The 25834-nt window shown below is 43.7% G+C and overlaps 2 protein-coding genes across 3 annotated transcripts in view; one reads left to right on the top strand and one right to left on the bottom strand.

Annotated features, from left to right (window-relative positions):
* The window catches only part of ACVR2A (activin A receptor type IIA), a 75507-nt gene extending 70818 nt beyond the window's left edge, over positions 1-4689 (top strand). For both annotated transcript variants that reach the window (XM_014941174.1, XM_014941173.1), the window contains one exon: positions 1133-4689. In XM_014941174.1, coding sequence (XP_014796660.1) covers positions 1133-1327 — 195 coding nt within the window. In that variant the 3' untranslated portion in view covers positions 1328-4689. The remainder of the gene's footprint in view (positions 1-1132) is intronic.
* Positions 4690-5727: 1038 nt separating this feature from the next.
* Positions 5728-25822, bottom strand: ORC4 (origin recognition complex subunit 4). The gene is made up of 14 exons (XM_014941175.1): positions 25770-25822; positions 22903-22974; positions 21613-21689; positions 19811-19901; positions 17761-17836; positions 17280-17365; positions 15446-15494; positions 14780-14931; positions 12648-12821; positions 12240-12326; positions 8488-8596; positions 7558-7653; positions 7404-7471; positions 5728-6016 (listed from the first exon to the last, which is right to left on the bottom strand). The coding sequence occupies exons 2-14, from the start codon at positions 22957-22959 to the stop codon at positions 5828-5830; spliced, it is 1311 nt and encodes a 436-aa protein (XP_014796661.1). The 5' UTR covers positions 22960-22974; positions 25770-25822; the 3' UTR covers positions 5728-5827.
* Between the last annotated feature and the right edge of the window lie 12 nt (positions 25823-25834).

Genomic DNA, 25834 nt, shown 5'->3' with positions numbered 1-25834 from the left:
GGCAGGAATTGCTTCCCTGCTCTGGTTGATGGCTGGAGACTTGTGGTTACACCACTGCTAATTCCTAGCCCTGCTTTTATTTTGGGTTTTGTTGTTTTCTTTGGGTTTTTTTGTTGTTTTTTTTAAAATGGGTTGTTAGAAACAATAGATGACGCTGTCTGTCTGCAAGAAAAAGGAGTGTGTGTTCCCATCTGCTCCTGGTGATGAGCAGTTGCTGGATTAGCTCAGAGTCACCGGGGAGAGGAGTTAACTCCTGCCAGCCAGAAACCCCCTTTCCTCCCCTGGGATTTCCACGGGACCACTGAAAAGTTCTACCTCTTTTGGTGTGAGAGCTTTTTAAAACACCACGAGGTGCTGGAGCGGGTCCAGAGAGTGGGTCCTTCTTTGTTCCAGAGAAGGGCAACGGAGCTGGTGAGGGGTCTGGAGCACAAGTCTTGTGAGGAGAGGCTGAGGGAGCTGGGGGTGTTCAGCCTGGGGAAGAGGAGGCTGAGGGGAGACCTTCTGGCTCTCTCCAACTCCCTGAAAGGAGGGTGTAGAGAGGTGGGGGTCGGTCTCTTCTCCCAAGTCACAGGCGACAGGACAAGAGGAAACAGCCTCAAGTTGCACCAGGGGAGGTTCAGATTGGAGATTAGGAGAGATTTTTCCACAGAAAGGGTTCTCAGCCATTGGAATGAGCTGCCCAGGGAGGTGGTTGAGGCCCCATCCCTGGAGGTGTTCAAAAGACGGGTTGATGTAGTGCTGGGAGGTATGGGTTAGTGATGGTGATGCTTCTTGTTTGTTGTGTGGGTGTCTATTTTTGTCAGTTAGGTTGATGGTTGGACAAGATGATCTTTGAGGTCCCTTCCAACCTAGAAGATTCTGTGATTCTGTGGTGGGATGAAAGGCATTCCCTCGCTGTTGCGTATATTGTTTAAATAAGTGCGTCCCTTCCAACCTAGAAGATTCTGTGCTTCGGTGGTGGGGTGAAAGGCATTCCCTCGCTGTTGCATATATTGTTTAAATAGTGGAAAATAAGTAAGATATAAAGCCCCAGATGACAGAGTAGGTTCCACACCCAAGGTGGCAGAGCTTTGTAGAAGTTGCTCCTGGTTGTGTGTGCGGTTGGTTTGTGACCAGGCTGTGTCTGTGGCAGGGGATGGCGATGCTGTGCGAGACCATCGAGGAGTGCTGGGATCACGACGCGGAGGCCAGGCTGTCGGCGGGTTGCGTGGAAGAGCGCATCATCCAGATGCAAAAACTAACTAACATTATCACCACAGAGGACATCGTGACTGTGGTCACCATGGTGACAAACGTTGACTTTCCTCCCAAAGAATCCAGTCTATGATAGTTGCACTGGTGACACAACTGCCCGCCGGGGACTCTCTGCACTGGAGCTGCTAACGCGGAGGCGCCGGGTCCGGTGGGGAAGGAGCAGGAAGTCTCTCTCCGGAATTTCATCGCCAGGTGATTTTTCCTTCATTTATTATTATTTTTTTTTCTCCTTTCCCTCCTCCCCGAGAGGGATCCGTCAGACTTTGTGCATTCCCTGCTCACACCCCCAGGGTGGGGGGGGGGGGGGTGTCCCAGGAACGACACCGCGCCCCGAAAGGAACTGAAAATGAAGAATCCGGAGCCGCCCCGGCGTTAATCGAAGCGTTTTAAAAACTGACATCAGATTTCTTAAAACCCCCCCCGTCGGAAGAGACTAATTCCTTTAAAGGAACTACTGTTATTTTTTTTAAAATCAAACATTTCATTTCAGATCGAAAACAAAAAAACAAACCACAGACAAACCAACAACAACAACAACAACAAAAAAAAGGGTAACTTGTTTTTATTGCATTTGCCGTTGTTTATAAAAATGACTCTTGTTAATGCCAATATGACACAGCTTGTGAATGTTGAGTGTGCTGCTCTTCGGTGTACAGAAACAAAAAGGAAATAATCCAGTGGGATCTAGCAAAAAGAGGCTTCCAAGTATTAACTTCAAACCTCCCTCAACAAGGTATACCTCAGCTCCACCGCCGCCAAACCGCCCCCTCGACGACAACACTAAGGCAATTGGAATAAGAAACCCAGCCGTGTTTTGTAAATGATGTATTTCAAAGTCACTGTGTTATTTAAAAAAAGAAAAAAAAAGAAAGAAAAAAAAAAAAAAAAGGGTTAAGCTATGCTTCATGCCAACAGTAAATGGCCATTCCTAAAAGCAGTGTTTTTAGCCTTTTTCTTGTACTAGCTTGTTGTGTATAAAAAAAAAAAAAAAAAAGAAGAAAGTGCTGTTTATTGAAACAAAAAATTTTTCCTTCCTCTTTGAGTTTAAAAGCTTTTTCTCTGACCTCCATTTCCCAGAGTATCCCATCCCTTTATTTAACTGAATACTATTTAGGTTTGCTGTGTCTGAGGAATATTTGAAAACTTAAGCATGACTTTTTCTTTTTTTTTTTTAAATTTTCTGTGAGCTCTGACACTGGAAAGCTCTGAATTCTTGTTAGTTTTTTTTTTTTTTAAAAAACAAAAAGTCTTTTCTTTTCCTATTTATGTTTGTGCCCAGGTGTGCCTCGCGCCTGCTCTGTCCCACTAAGCAGTGGGTTCTGTGTCACTGTTTCAGGATCACCTCAGGAAGCTCAGTTCTTTGTGTTTTTTACCCCAAATTCTTTCCTTTCTGCTCCGAGATTTCCCCCGGTGCCGTTTTAGCCGAGTCCTGATTCGCGTCTGGGAGACGTTGGGTTATCCCGGAATCCTATGGAAATTTCTAGCCCCAGATGCTAAATCCTTACAGATTTTCAGGGATGCTTGAGTTCTGCTACAGCTCGGAATATGCCATGACCAGCCCAAATTCCAGAAAATGAGGGAAAAGCAGTGAAATGGCTTTCCCCACTCCGCTGCCTTATCTGGGAGTGACAGAGCGGTTGGTTGGGGGGCAGGTGCCAAAGCGCTTCTCCCAGGTACCGTTTCGCCGCCTTCATTGGATCCTTTCCACAAATTTCCAAGTAAAACTCCACTTGATGACCCCGTAGAGCGCAGAACCCCCCGCTGATGTGTCTCCTGCTCTGGCTTCTGGAGGTTTGTCTTTGGTTTTCCACCCCCTGCCTTCAACAAGAAGCTTTAAACTTTGCCATTCGGAGCTCGCTGAGTGTTCCCTGGATAATGGAGCTGTAGAGGCAGGAGGGACCCTCGGTTCTACACCTGGAGGGATCTCTGGGATCAACCAGAGAGGATGTGGGTAACAGGAGGAGGCTGTGGGCAGGGAGAGAGGAAGGCTCAGGTGGTGGTGGCTGGCTCCTGGTGCCCTCGGTGCCCAAGGAACCCTGCTCTGGAAAAAAACCCAAGAAATCTTAATTTTTGGCCAACTTCTTCTCTTGACACTTTGGTTTTGCTTCCATTTTTTAATCCCAGGCCATGACTTCCCCAGCAGGACAGGGACGTAGCTCTGAGTTCTGAACAAATGAGATGGTTTCATGACGTGTTACTCGTCCAAAAATTGGTCGTGTGTGACCCGTGTGTCATTGGGGTGTCACCCCTTGGACTTCAGGTTCTCCTGGTGACGTTGAGGGACTCTGGTGTCACCTGGACCCTTCACCCTGCAAAGGGCACCCGGGAGGGGGTGATAACCCCCCCCACCTTCCATATCGTACTGCTTTAACAGTGTAATTGAGCTGGTTTTAGCCTAAACGCTTTTTAATTGGTAAAAATACCCCCTCCCTGGAGCTGGTCTGGTCTCAACGCTTCTGGCCGGGCATTTTGAGGTGTGTCTTTGTTTTTAGAGCATTAATTGTGGAGGTTGTGAGCGCTGTCCCATGGTGTCCCATGGTGGGGGTGTGAGCTCCACAGAGTCCCCTCCGAGGAACATCCCATCCCTTGCTCTGAACTTCAGCTGCCACAAGGCCCAGGACCGAGGCTTCTCCACCCCTCCAGAAGGTTTTTACTCCTTCCGTTGGGTTGGAGGGTGAGCCCTTTGTGCCCCACATCCTTGGGGAGCAGGTGGAGTTGTTGGAGTAGCACCATCATCAGGGATGGGACCCTGACACCCAACTCACCACTTCCTCCCTTCCCTCAGATGTACAGAGCGGGTGTAACTTTCCAAAAATCCCACTTTGGGTGGGGGAATTGTACCCATCAGCCATCACACAGCTCCTGCTCCCATCAGCATTTGACAGAGGACAACAGCGTCACCAGTTTGCTCTTATTTCTTTTTTTTTCAGCTTCTCCTTTTTTTTTTTTTAAACCCTTTTTGAATCCATTTCCTAGGAACACTTGGTACAAACCACAGGAATAGCCCTCCCTGGGCAAACCCGTTGCCGTAGCATCCTCCACGGGCCATCTCTTACCTCAGATACTCAACCAGCAGTACTTCTCTCTTTTTTTTTTTTTTTTTTTTTCCTTTTTCTCATTTTTATTTTTTTTTTAACGCCGTTTCAGTCCATAGACTTCATTCGTTACCTCTCCAGATTTTTTGGTAAAGCGATTATTTTAACTTTTCCTCTTTGTATTTTGTCAGTGTTTCGGGCACAGGTTGTTGTACTACTGTCAAAAGGTACTCGCTGGGGTTTTTTTTTCTGCAAGTACCGAAAACAAACCAACCCCTTCCCCTTCCCTCCCTCCCTTCCTCCCCCTCAATAAAGTGATTGTTAAATATTGTACAAATAAAAATGTATACTCTCTCTCCCCTATTCCCCCAGAAAGTTAAAATAAAAAATGTGACTACTATGATGCGCAGGTGCTTCTTTTTTGGAATTGCAGCACAAAAATGACTACTTTTGTATTGAGTTTGTAATTGTGGCCTGTTCTGATAGAGGTTTTCGGAGATGTTACTTCCAGGAAATACATCCTAAGGTTTTCCACAATCCTGGTATTTATTTAAAGAGGAAAGGCTGAGGAATTTGGGGCTTTTTAGTCTGGAGAAGAGAAGGCTGAGGGGGGATCTGATCAATGCCTATAAATACTTCAAGGGTGGGTGTCAGGAGGATGGGGCCAGGCTTTTTTCAGGGACAGGACAAGAGGAAATGGGCACAAACTTGAACATAGGAAGTTCCATCTAAACCTGAGGAGGAACTTCTTTGCTGTGAGGGTGTCAGAGCCCTGGCAGAGGCTGCCCAGAGAGGTGGTGGAGTCTCCTTCTCTGGAGACATTCAAACTCACCTGGACACGTTCCTGTGGGACCTGCTCTGGGTGGGGCTTGGACTGGATGATCTCCAGAGGTCCCTTCCAACCCTATATCATTCTGGGATTCTGCTGCTTTTCAAAACACTGCTCTTCTCTTGAAACTGTGTGGTTCTGTCAACAGTTAGCTTTATGAAGCAGCAGAGAAAGCAAAATAAAATTGGCCTTAGAACAGAAACAAAGGTCTCCCACCTCTGACCCACCATCACTGGGATCTCCTCAGCTTTTTGACCGGCTGAAGCCACGGGGCTGCTAAAAAAACGTGGATTTCTCTAGTGTAGACTTGAAGGTAAGAGTGATCTGACTTACTCAGGGCAGAGAAAGCATCATCCTCTGACATGGCCCTATTCCAGCCACCAGGTGGGACCCAGCACTTCCTGACCAGCGTGGCACCAAACCTGGAACACAGACACAGTGCCAATAAATAGTGTTCTGCACCTTCCACATGGACCTTCTGCTAAACCAGCTCCAAACCCCCTTCCTCACCCTGCAGCGTCACTGACTGCGCCTCTGTCACGGGGCTCCAGAGCTGCCCCCGCCCAGGGAGACACGCGCCCTTCCAAAATCCAACAATCCAGCAGCAAATTTAAACTTCTTGCAAAAATTTATTACTCTGCACCCCCCGCCGTGGGGGAGGCACCACGTTTGGGTGTAGAAAAAGTGCTACTCCAAGCTCCAGGGAAGTTCAGAGCCAGCTGAGGGAGGAGGTGGCCCACTGCTTGACGTCTGTGGGGCAGTTGGGATACACCTGCAAAGCGTCCATGATCTGGTTGTTGTCCAGAAGCAGCTTCATGAGGAGGTACTCCTTCTGCATGCGAACCGACGGTCTCTCCAGCGGCTTCACCAATTCCAGCTGGATCAAGTGTTCAAATGCCTAAAAAACAAACAAAAGAAAAAAAAAAAATACATCAGGAAATGGAAGATAACGGCGTTTCGCTCCTTTTGGGTGAAGGCTGGGCCTTGGGTGCAGTCCAGGAGCTCAACAAGCAGCAGTTTTACACCCTACGGCCAGGGCCTGGCAGAACCAGGCTGGTGGAGAGACAGCCCCATGGCCCAGGTGGCCACCAGGGATCAGGATGGCAACTAAAATACTGGTTTTCAGTCTGCACTTTGGACTGTAGTTGGTTGAGGCAAACCCAGCCCTATGTGGCCAAACCCTACGGCCAGGGCCTGGCAGAACCAGGCTAGTGGAGAGACAGCCTGATGGCCCAGGTGGCCACCAAGGATCAGGATGGCAACTACAATACTGGCCAATGATATCATGGCCTGTGTCAGGAACAGCGTGGGGAGTAGGACCCAAGAGGTGATGGTCCCCCTGTCCTGGGCACTGGTGAGGCCCCACCTCAAGGGCTGTGTCCAGTTTGGGGCCCCTCGCCACAAAAAAAAAGACATTGAGGGGCTGGAGCGGGTCCAGAGAAGGTCAACGGAGCTGGTGAGGGGTCTGGAGCACAAGTCTTGTGAGGAGAGGCTGAGGGAGCTGGGGGTGTTCAGCCTGGAGAAGAGGAGGCTGAGGGGAGACCTTCTGGCTCTCTCCAACTCCCTGAAAGGAGGGGGGAGCCAGGGGGGGTCGGTCTCTTCTCCCAAGGAACAGGCAATGGGACAAGAGGGAATGGCCTCAAGTTGCACCAGGGGAGGTTCAGGCTGGAGATTAGGAAACATTTTTACATGCAAACGGTTCTGAAGCCTTGGAATGGGCTGCCCAGGGAAGGGGTGGAGGCACCATCCCTGGGTTTATTTAAAAGTCGGGTTGACATAGAGTTTAGTGACATGGGTTAGTGATGGGTTTTATCAGAGTGAGGTTGAAGGTTGGACTGGATGATCTTAAAGGTCCCTTCCAACCTGGACAATTCTATGAGTCTATGAAATTGATGCCATAAACCAGGCTGAGCTACTGGGATTAAGGAAAGCAGGGTTTTTTTGGATGTGGTAAAATTAATTAACATTTTGGAGACATGACTTCTAAACAGCAGAAGTGAAGGATCTGAAGACACCTCCAAAGATCCCTCTTTTTGGAAGCCATTTCTGATACCATCATTCTTGCCCAACACCAGTCCTGAACCAGTTAAAGAGAGTCCTTATCCTGGTACTAAACTCTTCCACCTGTAATTAGTGACCAGCTGGGCCCAGCCTCGAGCTCTGCCCCCCCAGGGAAGGTGGGTGCCCAGACTCCCTTCTACCACCCAAACCATTACTAGAGAAAACCCCAACCTCTAAACACTTCACAATTAAAAAAATAAAATAAAATTACATTTCAGGCTTACCTTCATGACGACCGGCTTCTCGAAGTTGTTCATACAATGTGCCTTCCTTTGTATGAACTTCTGGAATTCTGTGTCAGTAACAGGGAGGAAAAAAATGTTAGTTAAGGGGAAGTGAAGTGATTTAGTGTTTGTAAAGTCCCTGTGTTTCTCTCACCATTGTAAACCATCTGGAAGTTAAACGGTTCTCCTTCATAGACATCGTTTAAGTGTTTCATAGCTATAATTAGGCAGATTTCCAGGACAGACAAACCTAGAGGGAAAGACAAGAGCTCTAAATAGTTCTCTTCGGGATATCAGAAACACAAGCATTCCCATAACTGGTTTTATTCCTCTATTTTGATGAGCTGCAGCCTCACCTATTGGTGTTACCCATCCTCATCGTGTAAAATAGAACAATAATCTGGAATTGGAGAAGCCAGGAGCTCTAAATAGTTCTCTTCGGGATATCAGAAACACAAGCATTCCCATAACTGGTTTTATTCCTCTATTTTGATGAGCTGCAGCCTCACCTATTGGTGTTACCCATCCTCATCGTGTAAAAAAAAACCCAATAATCTGGAATTGGAGAAGCCAAACAAGAGATGATTTGTTTTCCAGGTATTTGAAGCAAGAATGGTAAGAAATGGGCTGCTTCCATCAAAAAGTGAGACATTTAAGTATAAAGAAACCCCATCGTTGTGGATTGTACGGCGTGACATGGAAAGCTGAGGAGCATCAAGACAATGGCTGTGCTGCTGCAGAGCGTGGCACGGAGTGGGAGCACGAAGAGGTTCTTCATGATTCCAAGCTAAAGAAGTGACAGAGGGAGTGGGCTCCACGGTGCTACAGGAGACACTCATAATCCTGGACCCAGCCAACCCACACCTGGGACATCTGGGAGCTGTGAAGAAGCTCTGGGCTGAGCTAATTTTTCCTGCTGAGGGAAGGGATTCCTCACAGAACTCTATTTGGGCAGAGGGATTCCCTGTCCCAACAGGGGACACGGTGCCACAGGGTGTCCCTGACATCAGGAGGGCTCCAGGGAGGGACCTGACACGTCCCACGCTCCTATAAAATGTTTTTGGGGGAAAAAGCTGAGCTTTACCGTGCACGATGTTTGCTTTTGAGTCCATTCTGATCTGCTTGTTCACTTCTTGAAGGTCTGCGGCAGTGATGAGCGGGTGATGCACGGTAACGTTACTTACAGCAAGCATCTAAAAATAAAGCAGAAGCCGTTTTTCACTTAATTACTAATTACCAGACATACTTTCTGCTTGGAGATGGAATGCAGAGGAACACATTTCCCCTGGAGTCACCTACTGGAAAGAAACAGCAATGAATAAACCCTACACCCAGAGCAGGCTCCTACTGAAAACCTGGTAAATAGCTGGTAGCTACAACTACAGTTTGCCAGGAAGGTTTCCCAGGCTTTAAACTTTATCTCACTGGAGGAGATAAACACTCATTAACTTGTTTATATTAATTTCAATGGATTAGCATACTCCAGGGATTGCTGTGAGAATGGCTTACAACTGTTTTGAACACCCTCGTGTCACTGGAAGCGTCTGATGGCACCTCTCAGTTCACAGAGCACGAGTTGTCCCCCCCAGAACCCTGGCTAAAGTCCCCCCCTCGTTAAGACTTCAATCTTTAACAATCTTTAGCTGCCTGTCTCAGAAACTGAGTTTTGAACAAGTGGAAGTTAATAAATACATAGTTAACTGGCCTCCTCTGATACCACTTTCTCTCAAAGCTACTGATTATCCACAAGCCTTTATTACAGGAGAAAAGCTATTTATTTTGTCCAATTAATTGAGGTCTTTCCCTGAGAACACCCAACGCTATCTACCACCAGCCTTCTCCACTCCTCCACAGATGTCAACGGAGCAGCCTCAAAGAGCAACATGATCATTGCAGCTTCCAAAGGCACAGGGTGAGGGTTTATATTATAAAGACAAAAGGGAACCGGGATAGGGAAGAAGGGGAGGGGTGAGGAAACAGCCCTGAGCCACTAACGGAGTTTGCAGAAGACACCAAGTTGGGTGGGATGTTGATCTGCTGGAGGGTGGAAAGGCTTTGCAGAGGGATCTGAGGTTCACCAAGGCCAAGTGCCAGATCCTGCCGTTGGGTGCCACCAGCCCCCTGCAGCGCTCCAGGCTGGGGGCAGAGGGGCTGGAGCTGCCTGGCAGAAAAGGACCTGGGGGTGTTGGTGGCCTCTTGGCTGAACAGGAGCCAGCAGTGTGCCCAGGTGGCCAAGAAGGCCAACAGCATCATGGCCTGGAGAAAAGGAGGCTGAGGGGAGACCTTCTCGCTCTCTCCAACTCCCTGAAAGGAGGGTGTAGCCAGGGGGGGGCGGTCTCTTCTCTCAAGTCACAGGCAATGGGACAAGAGGAAATGGCTTCAAGCGGTGCCAGGGGAGGTTCAGATTGGAGATTAGGAAAGATTTTTACACAGAAAGGTTTATGAAGCCTTGGAATGGGCTGCCCAGGGAAGGGGTTGAGGTTAAATACCTCCCTGGAGGTATTTAAAAGATGGGTTGACATAGAGCTCAGTGACATGGGTTAGTGATGGTTTTTATCAGCGTTAGGTTGATGGTTGGACCGGATGATCTTAAAGGTCCCTTCCAACCTGGACAGTTCTATGATCCTATGGAAAGAAGGAAAGGAAACTTGCTAAAAGACTTGTTGAATTCTTCCAAGCTTTTCGAGGTTCTGCCCCGCACCACTGAGGTGCTGCAACATGGAAGAGAGACTACATTTCCAGTGAAATCCTGTGAGTTCATCTGATGATGCAGAGTGATGGGGAGCACTAAGTGTAATTTAAAAATAGATGGTCGCTGAAATCAAGTCCTTGCTACCAAGAAGTAGTTAAAAAAAGTAATTAGCAAGAGTAGCTCCAATCTCCCCACCAGCACCCCCCTGCCCACCACAAGGCTCCTCACACCAGCTCAAACAGCAGACTCCTACAGGTTTTTCAAAATTAAGGGCAAATTCATCCCGCAGGGCAATTAATCCACACTTCAGCTAATACAAAAGAACGACACAAGCACTAGGATCTGTGTTATGTACTTTTATGAAGCAAGAGGAGTTCACAGAGTGAAAAAGCCCCTTTCTAAAAAGAAAAAATTCAGAACACGCCGAAGAAAACAATTAGGAAGTTCTGCCTCAGCTCTGGCAGACCTCGGAGCTATTCCCAGAGCCAGCAGCTCTTTTTCTGGCCTTCATTCAAACCACAGAGACAGAATCAACTAGAATTTAACAGACAGAAGAAACACAGAACAAACTGCCGCTAAACTAGAAATAATTTGCAATCTTGTAGCGCGCTCAAGTCGGCAGAGGACTCCCGAAAAGAGGACTGTGATCACGCTGTGTGTGTCACAACTGGAGCAGGGAGCCTGTGAGCTTGTTTTCAGCGTCTAGAAACTCAGTGCTGGGAAAAGCTGCCAGCACTAAAGAGTCCAAGAACAGCCCACCACGGAGCAGGAGGTTAAAATCTGAATGTTTGCACAACGCAAAGCATCAGGTACATTTAGTGGGTTTTTCACACTGCATATAGATATTTTAAGATGGTTAAATAAGTGTTAGTTACCTTCTGTAATGAATGATATTCATGACAGGCTGAGAGAGTTGGGGGGGTTCAGTCTGGAGAAGAGAAGGCTCCGGGGAGAACTTCGAGCTTCCTCAAGGGGCTCCAGGAGAGATGGGGAGGGACTCTGGATCAGGGAGGGGAGCCCTAGGAGGAGGGGGAAGGGTTTGACCCTGAAAGAGGGGAGATGGAGCTGAGATGTGGGGAAGAACTTGTTTGGTGTGAGGGTGGTGAGAGCCTGGCCCAGGTTGCCCTGAGAAGCTGTGGCTGCCCCATCCCTGGAGGGGTTGAAGGGCAGGTTGGAGGGGGCTTGGAGCAACCTGGTCTGGTGGGAGGTGTCCCTGCCCAGGGCAGGGGGTGGCTTTGGATGTTCTTTAAGGTCCCTTCCAACCCAAACCATTCTGTGATTCTATGATATTGCATTCATGTTACCTGTGTTAAAAAACAGGAGTGAGGGAGGCAGATTAGGGAATAAAAAACAAAACAAGAAAAAAAAGAGACCCTCCAAGACTGACCACACGTTAAGCTTTGGCTCATTTGTTATGACAGGAATGTTGTGAGGAAGTTCACTGTCAGCATTTCCTCCTACTTACTCAAAACAGAAATTTCTCAGACTGAAGAGGGAGGCAGGGGTCTAATTCTTCTTCCCACAGTGAGAAGACTTCCATCTCTCCCCCAAGATAACTGGGAGAAGCTGAAGCTGCCAAGCACAATTCTGAAAGCTTCCCCAGGGCCCTTGATGCCAATTAACTTCCATCTCAGTATTTCCAGGGATTAGTAGCCTCAAGCTTCCAGCACCTCAAGATTTAAAAGATTAAGTTGGCATTTCCTGGATGAGAGTCACAGTAACAGAACGAATCCAGGGCAGCATCTGGGCTACCTGAGCTGCTCCATACGTGGAATGAGCTCTGGGAAACAAAGTGGTGCCCAATCATAGAGTTCATAATCAAATTTCGGGAAGGAAAGCATATTTTGAGAGTATTTCACCTACAGTTTTGCTTTGTAAATGGAAAGACTCGGCAAAAGTTATTTTAAATACCAAAAACTCACCAGCATTTTAATTAATCAGTAAACCCTCACAACGTAATCACTATAGAAATCAAACTACTCAAATTAATTAATAAGGCACGGACTGATTAAGCATGCAAGAAACTAGTATTGTCATAAGCCTGCTGAATAGTAAAGCTCAGGTCACTGGCTTTAAAAAACACGAGTGTTGTTCACAGGTTACTGTCAATCAAGAAGATCTTATATCCCTATCCAAATACCTACCAACAGCAAATGGAGGGAGCGCAGGTCTTTGGTGTAGTGGAAAAGATCCTGCAGGATGTTTTTCACTGTTTTATCCTCTGAGAGATGCTAAAATAAAAAAAAAAAATAAGTGATATTTTATTCATCTCAGCAAATCATTTTATTCTCTCCCCAAAAAATACCAGCTGAATTTTAGAACAAGCTCAGCTTGCACGGGACAGTACAACTCTTCCTGTCTAACCTTCACTTTCTGGTCTTTTTTTGTGACACTTTTGATCTCCAGACTTCAGTAAGCAAAGATTCTCCACCACAATTTGATTTATTCCATCTCAAACTCAAACAGTGAAGGGAAATACTCGCCTCAGGTAAAGGCTTTACGCTTAGAATTAAGAAGTTTTACTAAAGCCAAATATAAAGAACTTTAAATACCTGAACATTATTATTCCATGTTTGTGCAAAATACTCATCAGAAAATCCCGCAGGAAGAGAAAGCTGCTCCTTGAATATCCTGATGTATTGTTTAAAATCAAAGGAATTCATCAAATATATCTGTCGGTGTGAAAACCTTGATTTTACTCTCTTCTCCAAGAGCTCCAGGATATCCTAGGGAAAAAAAACAAGAAGTAAAAATCATAATTGAAACAAGCAGATGTTTTTAGTGCACTCTTTGCTACAGTAGAAACTACAAGAGAAAACACCAAAGTAAATCATGTTAAAAAACCCAATTATTAAATTCTCAGGCTTAAAATGTTCTAACAAGACCTTTGCTAATTATTATAATCGACGTGCCTTGAAATGCCTAACAACTAGCCATTTACCCAAAGCACGCGATGCGCTACATCACGCAGGGTAATTAGTTGCTAGGATACCCAGCAAAATTTTTCCATACATTATGTAAATATTTCACTTACTTAAGTCTGCGTTCAAGATGTCTAGAGCCCTGATAGGCTGAACCAAGGTGTCTGTTTAGTAGATCTGGAGGTTGGCAGCTGTCATTTCACCTGCCGTGTGTCAGACTGGAAGAATCCAGCTTAAAAAAAAAACCCTTAAGAGCCAATATTTATCTTCTGAGACTGTCACACAGCACTAAGCAAACCTGCCACAGAGTCACAGAATGATGTGGGGTTGGAAGGGACCTCTGGAGATCATCTCTTCCAACCCCCTGCCAGAGCAGGTCCATCCAGAGCAGGTCCCACAGGAACGTGTCCAGGTGGGTTTGAATGTCTCCAGAGAAGGAGACTCCACCACCTCCTTGGGCAGCCTCTGCCAGGGCTCTGCCACCCTCACAGCAAAGAAGTTCCTCCTCAGGTTTAGATGGAACTTCCTATGTTCGAGTTTGTGCCCATTTCCTCTTGTCCTGTCCCTGGGCACCACTGGAAAAAGCCTGGCCCCATCCTCCTGACACCCACCCTTGAAGTATTTATAGGCATTGATCAGATCCCCCCTCAGCCTTCTCTTCTCTAGACTAAAAAGACCCAAGTCCCTCAGCCTTTCCTCAGCAGAGAGATGCTCCAGGCCCCTCATCATCTCTGTAGCCTCTGCTGTCCCCTCTCCAGCAGTTCCCTGTCCCGGAACTGGGGAGCCCAGAACTGGTCCCAGTGCTCCAGATGGGGCCTCCCCAGGGCAGAGCAGAGGGGCAGGATGACCTCCCTCCACCTGCTGCTCACACTCCTCCCGATGCCCCCCAGGATGCCATTGGCCTTCTTGGCCACAAGGGCACATTGCTGGCTCATGGTCATAAAAACACCAAGTTTTCAGTTGAAGGAAATACAGAAAAGCAACACTCTGGCATCAGAAACAAGCTTTGGGATTTGTCCTTTTAGAGAAACACAGTACTATTCCCCTACCTTTTACTGGGAAGTTTCTAGGAATTTGGGGTGCATCACTATTTTTAAGGGGTTATTGTGTGGTGGATTTAGTGGTTTTACTTGCTCTAAAGAAAGGCTTGAAGAATACTGACATTCCTCACCAAAAAGAGAGTGAAAACAGTAAACAGAGAGTCAACAGTGCAAAATACCAAGACCCCTTTTGGTTTAGAGGTGACGTGCAACAGGGACCAGAGATTTTTTTAAAAAATAAGAAGCAGCAGCAATCACTACAACCATGACACAGTCTCTCAAGACCTTACTTTAATTACATTCAAAAGTAGAGCAATAAGGAGTTCTAGGAGTTCTAAATAATGGGTGAGGAGGATACCAGAGTCAGGACAGTAATAAAGCAAAAGAAAAGATTGCCATTTACTAAATCAACTGTTAACTATTCTATTAGCTTCCATCTGCCCAGCTAAATAGCACCTAAACCAAATCAACCCCAGATTAAGGCTTTGATGAAAGATTTTAATTACCCTTCTTCTTGTCTTAACCCGGCTACCTTCATCACCAATGCAGTTTATTGAGAAAAACAGGGACATTTTTATAAAGCATCCACAGTGTTAGAAAGTCATTACTTCACAGTATACACATAATCCATCCACAGTTCCCTATGACATCCTACATTCCAACTAAGATAAAATTCCCTTTAAAACAGCTAAAAACTTTGACTGAGAAGGTGCAATTTCTTACCTGTCTACACGTAAGTCCGATAACCGTTACCGGGGTCTGCGCTGACTGGGACACATCAAACAGGTTATAGAGCAGGGTCTGATTCTTGTGGTGAACAAACAAGTCAAATTCATCCAGTATAAACAGGACTGGACAACTGCTAGTTCGATCTCCTGGGAGAGCAATTTAATTTTCAAAGTTAGTATGTTCATATCAGCAGCAAAATTCCATCTCTACAGCTTCCGCATTTCCAAGTTTTAGCAATTTACTTATTATCTTTTCGCTTTTCACTAAGCCCTCCTTCCTTTCTACAACTGTAAAAATGAAAATACACTGAAAAATGAGGAAGGTTTTGTATTCTGCCAAGCACCATTTCTGGTTGCAAGGGAAGGCAGACTTATAGGGCAATTTTTTTAAAAAACTCACTGTTTCTAATAGCTTCAATCTGGGTAAAAGAATCTGTCCTTCGTAGCTGACCATCACGTGCAAAGCTTTACTGTATCAGTTATGTTAGCTCTATGTCTGGTTAGTATTCCATATTTTTTACATTATTTTGTAAGCATGACACACTCTGAGCTATATTTCTTCATACCACTTGTACCAGTAGATGACGAAACACCTGTACAATAACTTTTCAGTCAAGTGACAAACACACACAGTTTCAGAACAGGGGCTGCCAGCGTTTACCTTTCCTTAAAGCTTCAAGAAGGAACACAAGATTTTCAGCAAAACTGCCCTACAAAGAGAAGAAAAGATCCCAAAATCACAAAAGATCTTCAACGTCATTCTCAGAACTGTGTAACTACATCAAGTCCAGGCATGTAATGAAGTCCATTTCCTTCTAAAACCCTGCTTTCAAAACCAGTGCATATTTGAAAATTTACAGTGTTGCTCCATGCTGTATAATCATAACCTCTTCAGGACAAGAAAACTGATCTTTAACTCTACATTGATCCACTTCCAGTCTGAAAACCCCACACTAATTGCCTCAGACAGGCAAAAATTAGTGATTGGAAGAATGTCTACAACTGCCAGTCTGAAAACCCCACACTAATTGCCTCACACAGGCAAAAATAAGTGATTGGAAGAATGTCTACAACCAGCTAAGGTAACAATTAGCTTTATCTTTCCCTAAATAGCTACTGCATAGTCATTTTCCATCTACACACATGCAGAACCTGCTGCCTAACGTGACAATGATCAGTATGTTGCGTTTGTAATTTGCAACCTTATTCATTAGATAAAAGCATCAAACATTCACAACAGAAAACAATTACTATGACCATCTCCTGCTTCAGTGACACCCACATTTACTGACACGCTCTGAAGCACACAAGTTGTGAGATGGGAAATAAAAGCAGCTGAAGACCACAAGCCCTATCAAAGAAGGCAGAAAAGCAAACCTGCTCTCTGAAGGTGAGCTACAGAAACTAAAAAAGCTGAGGTTTCTATGGACAGAAGTAAGGACTGCAAAATCAGTGTGTTTCCTGCCAGTGTGCAACCAAAGGGACTAGATGGCGAAGAGTTTAAAGTAGTTCTCCACAATAACTTAATGGGGAAAATTACAGGGGGCTTAAGCATATTTTAAGATTGTTTTTGCCTCCAGTATTTTTGGTAGTGGGACTGTGGACCTTGAAAGGTTGTTCTAGTTCTCTGTTGAAAAGACAACTCATTCAAATGGCTAATGCTGAAATTAAATACTTGCTATTTCCTTTGTTACTGCAGCTGTATTTGGGGAAATTTTAGCTCACCCAGAAAAGGGTTTCCCATTCTCTGTACATAAAATCATTTGGGATAAGTGAGAAACCAAAGCACAGCCTAAGAAGCAAGCCATTTCCAGAAGATAATAAAGCCTAATAACTACAATCTACAATTCATCTTGTATTCCAGACTGCCTCTAACCTAGTTCTCAGGTTTCTCTTAACTAAAGTAGCAACAACTTAACTCTTTAGCTTTCCAAATGCAACTGATGAAAATAAACCTCATTTATTGAGGTTTCACCTTTCTCCCCTCTCATAATTCTGCTTCAGCCACTTGCATCGGTATCACATGACTTACACTCAAATGAGTGAAATTTAATCAGAAGCACTTCAGTTATTCCCTTTATTACTGACATTAGTACAAGTGTAAATGGGTTTCTTATCTTTGGGAAAAGGCCAATAGAAGCAAATATTTTAAAAGAAATTCTACCAAAAATGAGAGCTCCAGAAAGCCTGGACAGATTTCCCTGTTTAAGTAGAAAATGTGGCAAATACGCTAAAGATACTGCTTTCCAAAATACCCTCAGCACTTGTGTAGGACACATCAAGATTTTCAAGTGTTTGTAAATCAAGGTCTGCCACAGTTCACTACTGCCATCATTAAAAATTTTAAAAGAAAAATTTTTGAGAAGACATTGCAATTTTGCTACTAAACTCTCAAAGTCCATTGGGTCTCAACAAGCTGCATCCTATAAAGCTAGTTTTCCAGGCAAGGATTGTTGAGGGAGACAAGCAAAAAGTATAATGAAGTTGATACTTACAAAAACTTTATCCCCAACTACATTTTCCAGACGCAACTGCCTGGTGATCTCCTTCAGGGCCACTTTATCATCAGTCTGCAGAAGCCCTGAAAGAAAATGATTTTTCATGAATAACTGGCAGTTCTCCTTCACTCCAGGAGGCCACGTCTACAGCCACGAGAAACTTATCCAGAAGCTTCTCTCCATTTCCAGCCTTTTCAAAAGTTAATACTAGACAGTATTTTGCCATATGGAATAAGTTACTTAAAACAATTAATTCACAACTGAACTGATTTTTAACATTTTGAAAAGTCATTAGAAACAAACAAGTTCTCTTTATGGAGAGGGATACAAAAGGTGGTGTTCTGGGTGTCACAGACAAATGTGTTCATGATCAAGGCTTGATAACAACTGCTGAAACTGAAAATTTTTGTTCAGGGCAAAATACATAATATATATAACTGAATACAACATAACATTGGAATAATGCTGTATTACTTGCCATTCAGATGAACTTCCAAGAGGTTCTCTCTAACTTGTTTCATTTCCTTGAGCTCTTTTAAGACATGATTTAATAACTAGGAAAAAAAAAAAAAACCAAACCATAATTTCTTTACAAGAAGATTTATATATTAAAAGTAAGAAAAGTGTACAAATGGATATTATCAGATAGGAAATGGTATGTGCAGTTTCATCAGGTAACACTGGTTTTGAGCATTTTTAAGACTAAAACACTAAAATGACAACTTCACATTCACTATCATGCGATTACATTTGTTCACTCTGCTGAATTATTAGGCAAAGAAATATAAAAATAATTCCAGTATTGTAGTCATTAATTTTGGGGGGTAATAATTAAGGCTTTCGCCTTAACCAGAAAAAGCTCTAAGAGTTTGAGACGTGACAGAATTTGTCTCTTGAGTTAGTATAGTATACAGTTTCATTAGATGCTGTGGAATAAAAATATTTCCTTTAAATCTTTAAAGACACTATGCTTACTCTTTTCCTATTGAAGTTAGGAAGCATGAGACAATTACATTGCATATAATTACATCAACTACTGCCTATAAAACTTAAGGGTCCCAAATTCACAGTCCACCAAGAACTTGCTTTTGGTAAAAGTCATAAGGAATGTGTATTAAAAGACATACAAACAGATGAAACATTCATTTGATGTAGAATAAGAAAGCCATTAATTTCTCATATATGATTTGCTTACTTATATCCTGGCAGGAAGGATCACAAATCCTTATGCAAAAGGTTGGGATGAAAATTTAAACTTTAATTAAGTAATAAAAATACTCTGAGTTTCGATGAGAGAGGAAGGTAACAATACTGACTGATTTTGAAATGCAAAACGAGAAAGCCATCAACAAATTGGCAGAAGGAGTGGTGTCAGCTGTATCAAGGATGTTTACCATCTATTAATTTATTTCTATTCAACTGTATTTAAAAGCTTGAAGGCCACTAGCTTTAGCACTTGGGAAGACTTCCAAAGTAATTTGTGTAATTTTTCAATCTCAAGCACTTTTTGCAGTAACAGCCAACCTATTTATCATATTATATAAACAAGTAAACATAAAAGACTTAAATGTTTGCATAATGTTAAGGTATGTAACACTTAAGTTAGATGTCATCCCTACACATGCCTCAACTAAAAGAAGTTCCTTTAAAATACAAAACCTACACTTGTTATGAATGAACTAAAACTGCCAGAAAACGTTCTACCTCCTAGAAATTTAGGTAACAATAGTCTCTGACATAGGAAAAACAGGATTAAGATATTCTCCATTCTCCACATAAAAACAGCTATGTAGAAATTCACTTAGTCTTAGTCACTTAGTCTACTCTTTTTACAGGTTTTTTTTCAGTTTTTTTTTACAGGTTTTAAAACAGCTATGTAGAAATTCACTTAGTCTACTCTTTTTACAGGTTTTGGATGCTTTTTCAGTCATTTTTACAGTGGAGGCCCAATAGCAGGTTAATTTTTAAAGAAAAAAAATAACAGGGTTTTAATTGCTTATATTAACTCCTCTGTGGCAAGAACCATCACAGAACTGTAACAGGAGAAATGCTTAATGAAGGCAGAATCTATGATGTAGTCAGATCACTGAACGACAAATGCAACTTCTTCTGATAAAATTATTTCTATTTTACATGTTTTGGGCACCCAGAGTATGTCATGAAACCTGGTGAAGACACACAAAGGATTCCAAACCTATGCACACTGCTGCAAGTCCCTGTAAGGACAGAGAGGTACAGGTTTTTGTCAGCTGCACTTGAAGCCATTCTGTTTTACAAATTCACTAGGAAACTCAGCATTTGAAAAACGTTGGGAAATGAACTTCTCCACATTGTTGTTCAACAGAATTGGCCCACAAGAAGTCCTAGAATCTTTTGAAATTCTATGCAAACAGTTAGCAATTCAGCAATTCCCTCTTTAAAATCAGGCAGAGATGAAAATTTAGCTCCAAAAGCTCTCAGGACTTCGGTGAGGTCATCTACCTCATGCATAATTTGACCTTGTCTAGATTTTTTAATAGTGTTTATACCGCAGTCTTTCCTGATCCTCGGGGTCCAATAATAAGGGCAGAATTACTTTCTCCATGCGCTGTAGTTCGTTTCAGCAGCTCCAGCAGATGTCTGTGTTGACAACAGCAATAGGTTAAAAACTTCAAAGCAGTCAACACTCACTGAAACTATGGAAAATTGAAAAAAATCTTTAGAACATAAGAGAAAACTTGATACGTTTCAACTTGGTCTCAGAGCCAAGACTCAGGGCATGCAAAATGTAATACAATAAAGTACAAAAGACTGAGTGATCAGAGCTCTTAAAATATTTTAAAATATTAAAACATGCAGAAGTCGGGAGTATCACTAATTCATAAAGTTCTACAATTCTCCACCATGAAAGGACAGACTTCAATAATCATTTCTTTCTTAAAAAAAAAAAAAAAAGAGATTGCCTTCTGTGATACTACTCTAGATCACGAAAAAGGAAGACTGGCAAACATATTGAAGGAAGAACTTGACACTAGTAAAAAAAATTAATAATTTTGACCATCTTCATAAAACTGATTATATGCTAAACTTAGAGATCCAAAGCTTGTGAACAGGAACAGCAATATTGAACTTCAGGCTCATATTCTACTCCCACCCAAAAGAAGGAACAAAGAATAACTCTAGATTATATCCAGATAGATTTATCACGTAATACCACTTTTAAAGTACTTATAAAAAATACTGACACTTCCAGTTTACAAATGCATACATTTAATATGCTTTTTTTTTTAAACTTAGAATATTGACATCATGCAATCATTTCTAAAAGAGAAATAGAGTCATCTTGGAACAGCTGTGGCAAATCCAAGTGGTTTTGTTCGCTTTTTAAGGTTATCCACAGCCAAGAGCCCTGATACACCTTGAGAAGGAAAAACTAAGAATTGGGAAGTTTGATGTGTTTTCTCTCTAGTATAATTCATCAACAGTGGCACAGTAAGTAGGAGACAATCTGTAAACTGTTTTTCAGAATTCCAGTATAAAGAGGAGAGGCTTGTTTTGTAGAATATTAACATCATAGAAATACATTTTCTCACAACAATAAACATGTCTATGTGAGCTCTGCATCTATATTACACTACACTTTTTTAAGAATTGAAATGTTATTTTACCTCCTGTAAGGGAAAGGAAATTAATGCTCACATCAGGTGATTCAACTTGCATGAAGTTACTCTTGGAATAATTGATTGTTTAAAACAAGTTCTTTAGGTACATGTTTGTTATTTTCAGAATTTGAGCTGTGAAAGTATTAGTGTTAGGATAGTGTTATTGTCACAATTGGTCCTTCCTTCCTAACTTTAACCTCCACATCTGGATGACCCCAAGAAGTAGGTTTGTTTTAAATATGGGTCTCTGCTTCAAGAAACATGATGTAGGCATCCAAGGTCTAAGATTTGCTTTTAACACAGCTTACCAATAAACAGGAGAAAATCTGAAGTAAAAACAAAGATTCACAAGGGAATTTAACTTTTTGCTTGGTTGGATCATTAAATGTAGCCTTAGAACATGCACTAAAAGGATCTTTCAGGCTTAAAAAAAAAAGTGTTTGGTTCTTTTTTTTTTGCCAAGGAAGAAGGACAAGAAATCCAAAACTCAGGTCCTGACAAAATGGCAAGCAACAGTTGTATAGAAAAAAAATCTTAAAATCCGAGGCAAACACTTTTTAAAAGCATTGTGCTGCAAGTCATACAACCCTGTATAATTTAGAAAGTAGCAGAAATTACTGACTTCACCTGATTATTTTTCTATTGTGGTTAAAGTAGAAATTCCTTGGAATTTGATTCTGCTCACTCACCTGTACTGACGTTCCACCCCAAACAGTCTTCCAGTAACATAATGGTGACAGAACCTTTCACGTAAAATTTTTTGCACCTGCAGATACAACACAAGACAGAAAGAACGCTCAGGGCTTCAAACAGGAGAAGGTACCAACAATGTAGCTACTGCAATAAAATAACAGTAAAACATACATGTTTCTGTGGTGTTACAAATACTCTGTAACACGTACATTTCTTTTGTCATCAACGATACAGGGGGGTCTTGAAAGAATGAAGTTCCAGGAGGCAGAATATTTAACAGACTCTTTTGTAGCAGAAACGAGAAAATAAAATTCAACAACAGCAACATGTATCTTTGGTCTGATCTGCTACAGTTTCTTTCCTTCCCCCCCGCCGAAGGGATGTTACACTTGTCACCAAAATTACACCAGTAATTCATGGTTCTAACTTATTAGCACAGGCAAGAAAATATTTATCAGCTGACTTAAATAAAAAAATAGCGCAGTTATTCACCCAAAACCCCAGAGGGTTGCAGACTACAGCCTTCAAACATTAAAAAAGTATCAAATACAGAGTTTCTTTGAAGATTCAGTTCAGATATTTTGTTCCTAAAAGCCTGGCGGGAGGGGCAGGAAGTAGTTTGAAACACTACTAATACAGTAGTATTCTATGAATATATGATATACTAATACATTGCTTACAAAGGATGGAATAACGTTTGTCCAGTTTTAATAAAGTCCTGAAGCCCTTCAAACTGCACAGTGAATACAGTCATTTTAATTATCAATTGGGATGAATTGTTTGGGTTATCTCTCTATATATCTGCACTGACTTCTGTTTTCCATGTTAAAAACTGTTACTTCAAACTGTAGTTTCAATTCCCAAAGAGCCAACCTTCAGCATCACAGCAGATTAAAAAATAAACTTGAAAAACTGATTTTGCAGCTGCTGTCCTAGGCTGTTAAAAAGAAGTCACCGAGATTCTAATTTGCCCTACAAACTAGAAGAATCTGATTAGATAAAAATAGATTTATGCAAATCTGTTGCCACAAACGGCTGTAAAAGTGCAAGACCATCCTTTACTGGTTTTATTAAGATTCCAAACAGCAGATAGTTACTGTAACACCTGAAGAAAGCAACATCAGGTGAGAAGTTGAAAGACAGAATACTAATACAAAAACCATTTACAGCCTTAGAAATTACATGAAGTACATGCCTTTGGTCAACCTATAGGATGACATAGATGGCAGAGGATGGAAAAGTTTCATAACTTAAACACAAAGTCAGCTACTGAGGATGTTACTAACCTCTGAAATGCATTCTCCATTTGCTCCACTGCTCTCCTTTGGCTTACGTTTACTCATGGCAGAAGCTTTCCTCTTTAAAGAAGAAAGAGAATATAAAAGTTATATTAAATTGCTCTGTTTTTCAAATAATTGTGTTAGGCAGAACATCTATTTAGATATTAGCAAACTAAATTTAGTACAGCAAACCCAAGGCAGTTGCCCACTTGTAAGAACTTAAGTTGCAATGAGCATCATCCCTTAACTGATAAAGATGTAGTAGTTCATCTTACTAGTAAAAAACCAAAAAACCCCAAAATACCAAAAAAACCCCCAAAAATAAAAAAAAATCCCACCAAACCCTGAAACATTTTTAATTCATTTCTCATTAAATTAAATTCGCTTTTACATACAACTTCTGAAGAGCATTTGCTTTAGGATGCTTTTCAACACAATGCAAACAGTAACTAATACAACTGAAATGAAAGCTTTTTTTCAAGTTTTCTCCCAGATTTTTCTAGCAAGTTCTTGGGCTGACATTCCCAAGTGTGTGGATGACATGCCAAGTTGTAGCAAGCACAGTTGCACACAACCTGGTCTCCCACAGAACCAGGAGTGACACAAGCTCACATGTTTACCCTGCAGGTACATTGTTGTCAACAACCAAAGGGATACCCTTCAAGTAAGTTGTATTAACAAGTGACATTTTTACACCTTCCCCTCTCTCCAACCACCCAGTGCAATTTGTTAGTTTAACTGCCTTTTAAGGCAATTTGAAACAAAGTATTTATATTTTTGCTGCTGAAACAAGCTACATGGTAACATGTGAAATCACCACAATTCAGCCTTTTAAGGAACAACTGGAATCATAACAGGTGGGAAGAGTTAACTTTTTCACTAGGAGCTGGTGTAGTGCTGTGCTTTGGATTTGGGATGAGAAATGCTGTTGATAGCACATTGGTGTTTTTAGTTGTTGCTGGGCAGTCAGGGCCTTTTCTGCTCCTCACCCCACCCATCTGGGAAGGGGCACAAGGAGCTGGGAAGGGACACAGCCCCCAGCTGACCAAAGGAACATCCCATCCCACAGGGGGTCATGCTCAGTGTATAAACCTGGGGGAAGAAAAAGGAAGGGGGGGACTTTTGAGAGCGATGGTGTTTGTTTTCCCAAGTCACCATTATGCCTGATGGTGTAGTGCTGTGCTTTGGATTTGGGATGAGAAATGCTGTTGATAGCACATTGGTGTTTTTAGTTGTTGCTGGGCAGTCAGGGCCTTTTCTGCTCCTCACCCCACCCATCTGGGAAGGGGCACAAGGAGCTGGGAAGGGACACAGCCCCCAGCTGACCAAAGGAACATCCCATCCCACAGGGGGTCATGCTCAGTGTATAAACCTGGGGGAAGAAAAAGGAAGGGGGGGACTTTTGAGAGTGATGGTGTTTGTTTTCCCAAGTCACCATTATGCCTGATGGAGCCCGGCTTTCTCAGGGATGGCTGAACACCCGCCTGCCCATGGGGAGCAAGGAATAGATTCCTCCTTGTTGCTGGGCAGTCAGGGCCTTTTCTGCTCCTCACCCCACCCATCTGGGAAGGGGCACAAGGAGCTGGGAAGGGACACAGCCCCCAGCTGACCAAAGGAACATCCCATCCCACAGGGGGTCATGCTCAGTGTATAAACCTGGGGGAAGAAAAAGGAAGGGGGGGACTTTTGAGAGCGATGGTGTTTGTTTTCCCAAGTCACCATTATGCCTGATGGAGCCCGGCTTTCTCAGGGATGGCTGAACACCCGCCTGCCCATGGGGAGCAAGGAATAGATTCCTCCTTTTGCTTTGCTTGTGTGCACGGCTTTTTCTTTGTTTATTGAACCATCTTTATCTCCACCCATGAGTTTTCTCACTTTTATTTTTCCAGTTCTCCCCTCAGTCCCAGCTGAGGGGAGTGAGTGAGCGGCCTTGTGGTCCCATCTGCCAGCTGGGGTGAAACCACACCAGCACAGTGACACTGGAGCAGCTTCTTTCTTTCACAGAATGGTTAGAGTTGGAAAGGACCTTAAAGATAATTGAGGTCCAAACCCCCTGCCCTGGGCAGGGACACCTCCCACCACACCAGGTTGCTCCAAGCCCCCTCCAACCTGGCCTTCAACCCCTCCAGGGATGGGGCAGCCACAGCTTCTCGGGGCAACCTGGGCCAGGCTCTCACCACCCTCAGAGAAATCAGGAAGAACTTCTTTGCTAATCCAAATCTCCCTTCTTCCAATTTAAAACCGTTACCCCTTGTCCTGCCACTGCACTTCCTGACAGATAATAAACGCCTCTCTAGATAAGGAGCACCAGTAAAAACCCATTCCCCTCCTTTGTGCTAACAGAAAGGCCTCCGAGACTTGCTCCACAACAATTTACGCTTATTTTAAGGCAGCCGTTAACCCGCTTCTCCCGGTTTAGGCTCCGTCTATTGTGAGGCCGGCACGGCCGCTCCGCCTGCAGAGCCCGAGACCGGCTGATAACAGTACACATACATCCAGCCGCCACCACGGGAGCGCGGGGAAGGGGGAGGCCGAGCTGAACGGCAGCCCTTCGGTTCGTTAAGCCGGGAGCAGCAGGACCACCGGCGGGGGGGAGGACGCCCCACTCCCGTTCCTCACGCCCCTCCCAACCCAAAACCTCCCGGCGGCCGCGTCCCGGTGAGGGGGGCCCGCTCTCAGGCCTCAGGCCCACCCAGTGGCGGCTCCACAGCCCTCAGCAGCCATTACCCCCTCTCCCCCCCTAAACCGAGTCCCCCAGGGCGCTCGGGGGAAGCGCATGCAGCGGTGGTGGCGGCGGATCGCATCCCCCACCGTGCTGAGGCGACGAGCGGCCTGTCCCGTCTATTCCCCTCACGATTCCCGCCTCCCCTCACCTGAGGCGGCGGACCCAGCCGCGCGCGCTCCCGTCCCGCTCCCGGCAGCCCCCGCGCCGCACAGC

This window comes from Calidris pugnax, unplaced genomic scaffold, assembly GCF_001431845.1.
Source record: "Calidris pugnax isolate Ruff unplaced genomic scaffold, ASM143184v1 scaffold60, whole genome shotgun sequence".
NCBI lineage: Eukaryota > Metazoa > Chordata > Aves > Charadriiformes > Scolopacidae > Calidris > Calidris pugnax.
This window is presented reverse-complemented; position numbering and strand designations above follow the sequence as displayed.

Excerpts from the sequence above, each read along its gene's own strand:
- ORC4 (XM_014941175.1), bottom strand. The coding sequence starts at position 22,959 with ATGAGTAAACGTAAGCCAAAGGAGAGCAGTGGAGCAAATGGAGAATGC. Across the intron at positions 17,837-19,810 it reads GAGGATCAGGAAAGACTGCG|TTATTAAATCATGTCTTAAA; the intron begins GTATAAACACTA and ends TTTTTTTCCTAG. Across the intron at positions 12,822-14,779 it reads TCGGACTTACGTGTAGACAG|GATATCCTGGAGCTCTTGGA; the intron begins GTAAGAAATTGC and ends TTTTTTCCCTAG.